Source organism: Carex rostrata, chromosome 31 (genome assembly GCF_964058835.1).
Source record: "Carex rostrata chromosome 31, lpCarRost1.2, whole genome shotgun sequence".
Classification (NCBI taxonomy): domain Eukaryota; kingdom Viridiplantae; phylum Streptophyta; class Magnoliopsida; order Poales; family Cyperaceae; genus Carex; species Carex rostrata.
The window spans coordinates 3,006,525-3,018,390 of NC_135948.1; the positions used below are offsets into that span (position 1 = coordinate 3,006,525).

At 33.3% G+C, this 11,866-nt stretch overlaps 1 protein-coding gene across 1 annotated transcript; it reads left to right on the forward strand.

The window, feature by feature from the left end:
• The first annotated feature begins 8,521 nt into the window (after nucleotides 1–8,521).
• LOC144547557 (Fe(3+) dicitrate transport system permease) lies at nucleotides 8,522–10,384 on the forward strand. Its single transcript, XM_078296233.1, has 3 exons — nucleotides 8,522–8,807; nucleotides 9,186–9,513; nucleotides 9,923–10,384. The coding sequence occupies exons 1-3, from the start codon at nucleotides 8,660–8,662 to the stop codon at nucleotides 10,122–10,124; spliced, it is 678 nt and encodes a 225-aa protein (XP_078152359.1). The 5' UTR covers nucleotides 8,522–8,659; the 3' UTR covers nucleotides 10,125–10,384.
• Nucleotides 10,385–11,866: the final 1,482 nt, after the last annotated feature.

An 11,866-nucleotide genomic window follows, 5' to 3' on the forward strand; every position in this document is an offset into this window, starting at 1 on the left:
AACTCTAAATCAATAAGAAACCTGGAGTTGTGTTTCTGACTGACTTGACAAATACAGTTTAGAAAAAACTACAAATTAGGGTGTTGTTGTTTTTTTTTTGTTTTTTTTTTCCGAGTAGGTCACTGCCTTGTTTCCACTGCCACCTTACCAAGGCATTGAATTAATATGTCTTGGTGTCTGGCTAGTTAATTATAGCTGCAATTATTACAATTTTGATTATTAATGGTCTATGGGTACAATCTGCACACTAACTCCACCATTTAGAAGAGATTATATAAAGAAATGGTTAGGTATAGGGTTTGGATCACCAGCCCAGCAGTGGATAGCAACTTCCTACCAGCTCTAACAAAGAAACAATCACAGATGTCACTGTCAGCTGGTATTTGTCTGAAAATAATTGATAAGTCAGTGAGCAAAGCTAACACAGTTCAATTCTCTCTAATTACAAAATATTCAATTGCTGTGGACCCCCGCTAACTAAGAAAATCACCACTGCAGAAGACTGCCATTTTTCTCTCATTCCTTCTCTTTTTTATTTTTTATTTTTTCTTCGGTGCATTTTTTTTTTCCTTTTTTTATTCTCCAATTTTATGTCTGAGATACGTTGGTATCAAGATGCGGCTACATTTATTTTCTTCACCTCGGGTTTCTCTCTTTCTATAGATCTGAGGAAGAGGTCTTGTATAATAATAATAAAAAAAAGCGTAGATCTTGTAATTTCACCACTATTTTAAATAAACTAAAAAGCTTAGATTTTGTTTGGTGGTTGCAAATCCTGCAATCGTTTCATTAGGTGCTCCCTTTTGATGTTTTGGAATCGCCAATTCTTTTGTTGGTTGTATCTGATGAATGACTTCGTTGGTTAGGTTTGATGAATGTAATACTGCTAGAAGGGTCTTTTAGGTTGCATCTCCAGAGCTGGCAGAGCAAGTGGAGACTTTGTTGTCATAGACTCATAGTTGTAAAAAATTTACAAAAGTTAAATTCTGATTCGGTACCAGTTGCTTGGCAGCATCTGTAGCATTCTTGTTTCATTACTGTTTCATGAAACAGGTGGTTTATCCATTTTTCATAAAAAAAAAGAGCAAAACTTCTGGACTGTCTTTTTAAAAAAAAGAGAGCTGTGTTTAATTATTTGAATATTGTATCAACATAGAAGAAACTAACATTTCTAATTGGGATGTAATTACTCTAGTTGCTGGAATACAAGTAATTTACGCCATATAATTTTCTGGTTTCATTTGGTATTATGATATTTTCATACTTTATTAAATGCTTATGTAACGAGAAATAAGCCGAGTACAAATTATTATTCTTTTTGTTCAAAAATAAAGCCATGAACCAAGATAAAGAATAATCGTGTTGTTTTATCTTTTTTTTTTTTTTTTTTTTGTTTCTTGTTCAAGCCCACAACAGAGGAAATGAAAAATTCGAAATTTAGAACAGAAGCTCCTTGAAGGACTAATTAAATCAGTTTGTGCTCACCAAAAATGTTTGACTTCAAATTACGAATTCAAATCGTTGAAATCCATATACTTTATGAGTGATGTGTGTAAATGCAAAATTTTAAAATTTTCGAATTTATTTAATATAGAGTTAAGCGGTTAAAAGAATGATGAAAAGTAAATTCATAAAATAACTTATAAAAAGTTTAAAATTTGACTGCTTGATTTTGTACTAAATAAATTCAAAACTTCCAAAATTTTATATGTACACACATTACTAATGTAATAAGTGGGTTTTAATAGTTTGAATTCATTGTTCGAAGTCAATTCATCAAACTCTCTTGTTGAGAACATCAAATGCTAACTTTGCTAAAAAATTTGAGTTACTTTAGTTGATATGAATTCAGGCATATCTACTCGACAGTTCAAGCTTTTCTTATTTATTGCCAGTTTGCCACCAGCAGAAGGGGCCCACGTAGGGCTCGTTCGGCAACCCAGTAGGGAATGAGAATGGGTGTGGGAATCAAAAATTTTGAACTGAATTTTATTATTCACCGTGGAAATAAAAACTTAACTCTGAACAAATTTTTTTTTCCCACGGTGAACAGTTGTTCACCGAACGGGCCTGTATAGGTGAGAACTGACTCAAAGTAGAATTACCTATAATCTTAAGTCAATGCTGAAGACTTGTACGGAATAGCTTTGATAATCTCATCATCCACCAATTAGTACTTCAATAAATCATTGGAACTAGTTTTTTTTTTTTTTGGAGGAAAATCATTGGAATTATGGTGGATGTAATTTGGAAGACCCGCCGACGCAGAGAGGGAAAAATAATTGATATTAATTAACTGGTCTCCCTATGAATTTACAATTTTGTCCTTGGTCATTTCCTTAGGTCCTCATAAAATAAATGCTCATTAATGAATCATATTTCCTAAAATTGTTTCCAGAATTCCAGACTTCGATTTGCTGGGTGTTGATCGGGTGAAGATTTTAATAGAGCAGTTTTGGCTTCATGCAGTGGACAAACTATACAAATAAATAAGAGTGAGTCTATGGTACTATGCATATTACGATTTGGCACCGTGCTACGGCTCTATATTCGAGTTTTCAAATCCTAACGGTCGATCCGAACCGTTCATCTTGTTCTCCATATTAATGTGTTTGGAGACCAAATTTTACATTTTTTGAAATTTTTTTACTATTTTTTTAGATTTATTGAAAATCACTGTTTTTGGATGGTCCAGAATTTTCAGATCAAGTGATTTTCTAAATATCTAAAAATATAGTAAAAAAATTTCAAAAAATATAAAATTTTGTCTCCAAACACATCTTAATATGGAGAACAAGATGAACGGTTCGGATCGACCGTTAGAATTTGAAAACTCGAATATAGAGCCGTAGCATGATAACAACCCGTGATATGCATAGTACCATAGACTCACTCAATAAATAATGCTATTTGTGACTCGTTCACTGCATGAAGTCAAAATATTTTGTTAAAATCATTACCCTCTTGACCCAAGAATCGATTGAGAGCTCACAATCATAGCTGTAACATAACGGTACAAACGGATTACACCACAATAGACTTTGGCAAAGAACATATATAATAGGTTGATAAAAAAAAAATTTCCCTCGTGTTTGGTTGATAAAATTATGTCAGAGGTGAAAGATTTAACCTTGTATCATTATAATTAATAGAATCGATTTCCCTCTCAAATTAAAATGTAACGGATGGAAATAAATTTTGTTACAAATATTTTTAGAAAAAATGATACAAATATCCAACATTATATCTTATATGTATAATTCTCATATAAATTTTTTTCTTCAAACCTACAATAGTCACTGAATTTCTCATTAACCTCCTAAATTTTAATCAACCTAACAAGAAATAAGACATAAATAAAAGTTAAATTTATTTTCTCTCATTAATCATCCAAACACAAAAAAGTTAAATATATTAATCTTTCTTTCTATTTCATTCCATTCTCTTCTATTCTTTACCTTTCATTCCTTCCTCTACTCTCCATCCAAACATGGTGTTACAGTTTGCAGAAAGATAATTTCTATTATTTTTTTATTAATTTATCTTACTGTTATTGTACTACCTAACATGTGTCTCATATTGATCTATTATGTTCCAATAAAGAGTTATATATGTTAAGCTAATAGATATATTCAACTTAATTTTTTTTTCTGAAACTTTTTGTTTATTTTTATGTGATTTGGTTTATAACGGATCTTTACGCTAATTGTAGAACATATTTACTAATGTAATAAGTTTTTTTTTTATCTAACATGCGTAAATCGTGTCAAATTAAATGCCATTTCTTACTCGTGTAAGTAACCGTGTCTCATACTGTTCCCGTTGTGATCTAATCTGTATCAATTCACAGCAAATATGAGATTTCGAAGATTTTCATACGAATTGCAAAGACAAACAAATTGGAAAGACATTGCTAAGTCTTAGTTTTGATACAACGGGTTATGCATTGGTACCTATTATTATAACATGAGTAGAACTAGAGTGTTTCTGAGTTCATCAAATTTCTTTGTGAACTCAACTCTAAAACATAGTGACAAATGAATTATTCGGGTTCGGTTTGTCGAGATCAAAAATTCGTGATTCGGGTATAATTCGGGAATGATTCGGAATTATCCGGATTAGAAATCTCAGTCCTGCAAGGGAGCAAAAAAATAAAAAACCAAAAAAATAATTGTTCTTGGAAAAATTCAGGAAAAATTCAGGAAAAATTCGTGAATAATTCGTAAAATTTGGAAAAAGTTCATAAAATTCGGGAATTATTCGGGTTTAATTCGGTCAAAGTTTGGTCAACCGAATAATTCAGTGTTCGGTTCGGCATCACCCCAAAAAAGAATTAAACGGGTATAATTCGGGTATAATTAGGGTATCTTGTCACTATGCTCTAAAATCTATTGAATTGGCTTCAAATGACGTATTCGAACCGTTGAAACCCGTCTACCTTACGGATGATGCGTCTACATGTGAAAATTTAAAATTTTTGAATTAATTTTTTATTGAGTCAAGCGGTAAAAAACGTTCAAAAAATGAATGCATTAAAATTAATTTATAAATCTTCTAATTTGATAGCTTGACTTTATACTAAATTAATTTGAAAGTTCAATTTTTTTGCATTTAAAGTTTTAAACGCATTACTTGTAAGGTAAACGGATTTCAACAATTTGGATTCGTCATTTAAAACTATTCTGATAAATTTTAGAATTGAGTTTACAAAGAGACTTGGTGAACTTTGAAACATCCTAGTTCTACTCATTATAACATTATACATGTTAAATAAATTATCAACCCTCCCTTGATGCTTGATTCGTTTCGTTCCTAGTTGTTAAAAGCAATAAACCAAAGGCATCTTTTTTCTCGAAACCAATATTCCTGTAATTTGGAAGACGGAGCGCATCATTTTCTCGGCCCGGGACTGAAAACCAGCCCAATTTGGCCTACCCAGAAAATAGGCCCAATCGAACACGGTCCTTTGTTGCTGAACAGCCCTAATATTCATCAGTATTCAAGCAAAACAAATTCTAGATCCGTCGGTCCGAATTCTCAACCAAAAGCTCTAATGTAAGTATCTAGCTTGATGAATTTGTGCTAGAAATTGACAAGTGGAAGGCTAATATTTGATTTACACTTATTTAATGGTGAATGCTCTCAAGATGTTTGATATAATTCTCAAATCAATGAACAGTCTTTTTGAATCACCCATAGTATACAACGCATATATAACAACTTCAATTAACATTTTTCTCCTGTAATAATTCTTTTCTAAATAATTGAAACAAGTAAGACCATTAGCTTGGTGCCCCCAAAAAATACCCTCGTGAACTCCGCAAGCCTCGGACATATCGCCAAGGCGATATCTGATGCGATCGACTCAAATAGGGACCAAATTGTCTGCTTCCCTGGGGGTAGGAAATTCCTGCCCCCAGAGTCACTGCGGGTGGGATCAAATTTAAAAACAGTAATAGTAATTAAACCCTTTAACAGTAACTGGTCCCACCCCGCAGTGACTCTGGGGGCAGGAGATTCAGTTCCACTCAAATATGAGGTTTTGAGAGTTGATTAGCTCCCTCGCTCTGCCTTCCGTCTTTCGCCCTTCCCCCTTCTTCTGTCCCAGTCACGCTTTCTATCTCTTTATTCGAGTGGTACTTCTGTCTAGAGGATCTAGCCATCGCGTCTCGCTTTGTTTCATCTATCTGAGCATGTGCTTCCATCTAATAGATCTGGTCACTGCTCTTCGCTCCCCTCAACTCTCCGGATTTGAATGGAGGTGCTATGAATTCGCTTCACCTCTTCTCTAGTTTGTACAATAGTTGTATATAAATAAGGTACATTTTTTATGGTTAATGACAATGATGATGATGATAATGATGTTGCACTATTGCTGTCTCCTTCTTCTCCTCCCTCCCTTCTTCTTCTCTCTTCTTCCTATCTCTTTTCTCTGTTTTTCTTCTAAATAATTTAGACACAAACCTCATTTGAGTACAAATGCCCACCTAGATACTCCTGCTTCACCTCGATTACAACATCACTGTTTTGTGCTAACGACAAAAAATTATGCAAGCTCATAACCTACCAATTTGAGCACGAGCACAAAAAAAACCCGCAGGCTCAATATCTACCGATCTGAATGGTTTTGTTTTTTTTTTTTTCTTCTTTTGATTTCTCTTGTCTACTATTATAAAAGAGTAAGTTATAATATTTCATGTATTGATACATGAGGAGGGTTCAAATGCCTCCATTTTTGGTGCATTCATCATGCCTCCATTTTTAAAAACTTTAATAACTAAAAATCTGAAACTTAAAAGTCAAAATAAAACCGTTGGATATGATCTACATTATTTTATCTATGCACATGTAAAATATTATGACATTTTAACTTTGTTTTGGTTATCATCAAGAGATTGTAAACAAAATGTATTAAAGTAGATATTTTCTAGACGTTGATTTTTCAACTTATTAATTCACACAAAAACAAAATTGAAATGTGATAATATTTTATGAGCATATAGAGAAAACAACATAGATCACATCTAATGGTTTTATTTTGACATTTATAATTTAAATTTTGAGTTATATAAGTTTTTAAAAATGGAGGCATGATGGAGACGACCCTCCTCTTGATACTTATATTATATGTACTAATACGAAACTATGTGTAACTGATTTATTATAATTAAATAAAATCCTACGGTTTCTAAAAAAAAAATTAACTTGGTGCCCTACTAAAACACTTCAAAGATGGAATTACAAAGTTTTAAGAGCAATAAATATTGTACTTTGAGAAGTTTATTTAACATCTTTTAGACTTTTACGTAGTACAAAAGATAAGTAATATGAATTTAACAAGAGGAGGGTTCAAATGCCTCCATGTTTTTGTGCCTCCATCTCTCTCCATCATTTTTAAAGTTCAAACAGTCGATCCGAACCGCTCAATCTAACCTCCATACTAAAATATGTTTGGAGACCAAATTTTATATTTTTAGGAATTTTTTTACTATTTTTTTAGATAGGTACAAAATCAATAAATCTGAACCATCTAAAAACAGTATTTTTGTACCTATCTAAAAAAATAGTAAAAAAATTCCTAAAAATATAAAATTTGGTCTCCAAACATATTTTAGTATGGAGGTTAGGTTGAGCGGTTCGGATCGACTGTTTGAACTATGAAAATGATGGAGAAAGATGGAGGCATGATGGAGGCACAAAAACATGGAGGCATTTGAACCCTCCTCATTTAACAATGTAACATGTTGTTCTTATGTAGGCTTATGCAATTGGTACAAGCAATTTCATAAGAAATATATATTATTTAGAATAAACGATTAATTTTACGTGGTACTTATCTTATCAGGTTTGTAGAGTGAGTCTATGGTACTATGCATATTACGATTTGGCACCATACTACGACTCTATATTCGAGTTTTCAAATCCTAACGGTTGATCCGAACCGTTCATCTTGTTCTCCATATTAATATGTGTTTGGAGACCAAATTTTACATTTTTAAAAAAAATTTTACTATTTTTTTAGATATTTAGAAAATCACTTGATCTGAAAATTCTGGACCATCCAAAAACAGCGATTTTCAATAAATTTCAAAAAATAGTAAAAATTTTTCAAAAAATGTAAAATTTGGTCTCCAAACACATATTAATATGGAGAACAAGATGAACGGTTTAGATCGACTGTTAGGATTTGAAAACTCGAATATAGAGCCGTAACACAGTGCCAAATCGTTATATGCATAGTACCATAGACTCACTCCAGGTTTGTACTATGAGGTGTGGATCCAATAAAATATTTTATGGACTTTTGCAATATAATCATTCAAGAAATGGCTCGAAAATATTTATGTTTATTTATAAATTTGTTTTTTAGCATATAAGTTTTCACTAAAATCATGTACATATATAATTATTTTAAAATATGACTTTAAAATTTGATAAATATAAATGTTTTAAAAAAACCAGCAGTTGGATTGGAATTTTTTTTATAAACCATAATTAGTTAAATTAATTTTAACAAAGCAGCATGATAACTTTTTCTTTTTTACAAAAATCATAAGGACGGAATCTCCAATTTGGTCTCCAAATTTTGCTTTTTGGAGAGACCGAATTGGGGATTCGGTCTCCACATTTTTCTCTGTTTTGGCCCCTGTTTCGGTACTGTTTCAGCTTTTCTCGAACACCCTGTATTTTTGTGATTATGTTTCGGCCATGTTTCTGTCAGGGACAGCCCCTGTTTTTGTCAGGAACAAGTTGTTTCTGTCAGGGACAGCCAAGCCAGGGACAACTCCTGTTTCAAAATAAAGGGAGACCAAATCCCCAATTCATTCCAGAAAAAAGTAAAATGTTGAGACTGAATTGAGAATTCGGTTATTTTATAATTTTTGTAAAAAAAATAAAATAATCATACTGCTTTGTTAAAATTAATTTAATTAATTATGGTTTATAAAAAAAATTCGTTGGATTGACACATCGGTTCAACCATTAACCCGCAGGTCAATGTCCGGTCCGGATAACATTGGTTTAGAAGGATGAAGAGGCGAAAAAAAAAAAAAAACGAGCTAATAAATCACATTAATATACTCTCGACACATTTCCCTTTCTTTCGTTGCTGCGTACAGTGTTGCTGATTTCCAAAATCATCGATCGATCTTCTGTTGAAATGGAGAGCTTTAGCGCTGAGGAGCTATCGACGATCGGAGGGATCGCCACCGTGTCGCTTCTCCATTCGTTCATCCCCACTCACTGGCTCCCTTTCTCCATTGTTGGTCGTGCTCAGAAGTGGACCCTCTACCGTACACTCCTCGTTAGTGAGTCTCCTGTTTTTATTTCTTTTTGTATAATTTGTTTTTCGTTATTTTAATAGATCTGTAATCAAGGGTCACTGACTCACTGTAATTGATATGAGATCTGGTAAGTATTTTCTAGAATAGAAGGTAAAGTTTCGATGCTCGGATATGCCTAATTGGTACAGAGATTTTAATTCTCTAGTGTTGTGTTTCGAGCTGATCAAACCAGTTACAAGTTGAACAAGCACCTGTTTTGATATTTATTACCTGTATGCTAAAATTAATGTATTATGTATATCAATTGGACCAAGTAACCAACTGTTCATACATCGGTCGTTTATCGGTTTCTATAATTAAGTTGTCTTAAACCTCACTTAAACTTATTTATGAACATTCCAGCTGCATTTGGAGCGGTGTTGCATGTTCTTTCAACTTCTCTGCTCGGCATAGCTGCACTAACCATGGCTACCACCATAGCTGGTGAAGAGTCGGTGCACCAGCTTGCGTCCTTATTGCTTATTGTTCTTGGAGGCAGTTACATCATTCTATATCTACGTGGGAAAGGCAGCTGCAACCATGCGCACAACCAACCCATGGAGAAGATGGCCGTGGCGGGTCTCGTGCTTCTTCCCGCATTATCTCCCTGCGCAACGACACTTCCTGTGTTTCTAGCTGTCGGCAACTCGTCTTCCATGATGGTTCTTGCCATCATTGTGCTTTTATTCAGGTTTGCTATTTTTGTTTTACATGTTAGTATGATATGGTATCGGTTGCCAGTTGTGCAATGCTATCTATCAATCTAATCTAACCTAATTTAGCTCTATTTGATCCTCGGTAGTGCAATTGTTCAACCTAATCTAGTCTCTCATTCTACTCTGAGTTCTGTACTTGAACCCAATTAAGCTCCCTAAACCCAAATTGGTGTAAATTTCACCTAAAACATGGCACAAACTGACGATGAAAAGCCAAAACGAAAGAATAAAGAGGCTAAACGCGCCGGATTGAACAGTTGTGTGCTAAGCAGTATAATTGTTTGTACTAATATTGGACCTCATCAAAGAGATACCTAACTGTAGTAGGTCTTAGGAATGATGTATGTTTCAAAATTAATGCAATCTTAAAATTTCAAAATCTAGCACGATCACAGTCATGACATCACTGGTGGCTCTTTCTTTCTACGGTGCAAGTCAGTTAAAATTTCACTGGGTTGAGAAGTATGATAAGCTTCTGGTTGGATCGGTTCTTTGTCTTGTCGGCATTCTGACGTATGTTTTCCATCACCATGATGGTGAGCACGAGCACTCACATCATCTGCCACGAAAGATTGTTGGTTTATGAATTAATGAGATTTTTCGATCACTTCCAATTTATGATGGGGAGAAAATTGTTGATCACTTATTGGCTGATCTTCTGGATTAACCTTTTTTTATTGTTTCTTTGTTGGCTTGTTTGGCGACCATATGAATTAGTAGTTGTTGAGCTCTAAGTCGTCCACAGAAGCTTTCTTTCTCCTCCATCTGTTTTTTTTTTTGGTGGTTGGTTTTTTGTACACATGAATATTTTTTTGTTGATAGTCTAGTAGTGAGATCTTCCTCTAATATTGATTTTTCTTTTCTTTTGCTTGTTATTTAGTTAAACCTACACACCAGTAAATTATTGCCTAACATGAGTTAGTTTTCTTTTTGTTTGGTTGAGTTCTAGTTCAGACCTTTACTTTTGATCAAATGATGTCGATGGCTTTTTGCATCAGTTGTTTGTAGAAATCATGGGTTTAAAACAATTAAAAAGGTTTGTAACGGGGCTTTTGAAACTTCTTGCAAACTAGTAAAAGAATTGTGGTCACTGTCAACCAGTTTTTGTGGATCAATTAGTTGATTTTATAACATGTGGTTGGGTGGTTCTTTCAGTATACTGTACGAGACCTAACTTTATAATAGCAAAATACAATTTTCCTCTTTCTCTTTTTCTTTTATCCTTTTATGTAGCATGGTTATTTTGAACTCCTTTTTATGGCTCATCATATTATTAAATTTGTTAAAACTGATACAAAACAGGATGTGTATGTAAAAAATCATCACATTGCAAAATTTTAAAACTGATCATCCTTGAAAGAAGTTAACAAGTATCAGATAAAACATTCAGAGAGCAGCAGAAAATCCAAACAGCTTATATATATCTACTATCAATTACAAGATTGGTAGTATGGTATTGCTGCTCGGCTATTTCCTTAATGGAATAATATCCTTTCAGGAATGCTTGAAAAGCAAAGACACTTGTCTACCAGGGCCAATTTTGTATGGTAGGGTAAAAATGCAAAATCTTCTCCATGTCAGATATTCCACAAAAATAAGCAAAGCTTCTTATAGCAATTAAAACGAAATCTGATGGTCCTATGCTCCTACTCAAGATCTCTATTAGTAAGGATGAAGAAAGTAGCTGATCTAAAAGAAAATTGAAGAAAATAATTATATTACGAGATGTAAAGATACGTAGAAAACCCCCTGTGACTTGGAAAGAAGCGCACAAAAAAAAGGAAACTTCTACTCTGTAGCAAATAGCAGCATTCTGTGTCAGTGTGACATGACGCTAAACCCCAAAATTCTCCTATCTTCAAAGAAATTTATTTTCTAACATTTTATCAACAAGTCCTCTACAGCCTTCTAACAAACTTCCATTTTCTAGTAAAGATTGCTACAGAAACTCTTTATTCTTTTCCATTTTTGTAGGCCTTACTTTTGGTAATATGAATTTTTTTTACTCATGCTAGTTACAAAATGATTTTTCAATGTTATATCTTGTACTAGTAATTTAGCATATTACAGCAAGCTTCTTGCTTTGTATTGCATTATATTCGATATATCTGTGTTTAAGAACTTGGTTTTGATTCATTATGTGCCTGGAATTCAGCGAGCAATTGTTTGCATTCAACTAAAACTAATCAATAGAGGAAACATGCTAGATTAAAAATTAATTAAGAACAGGGAAACAAGGGAAAAAGAATCTTATTGCCAAAGCTAGTAAATTTACAAATCTAAAGAGGCTCTTTATTTTCTTGTCATGTCATATCTAACTTTTGGAAG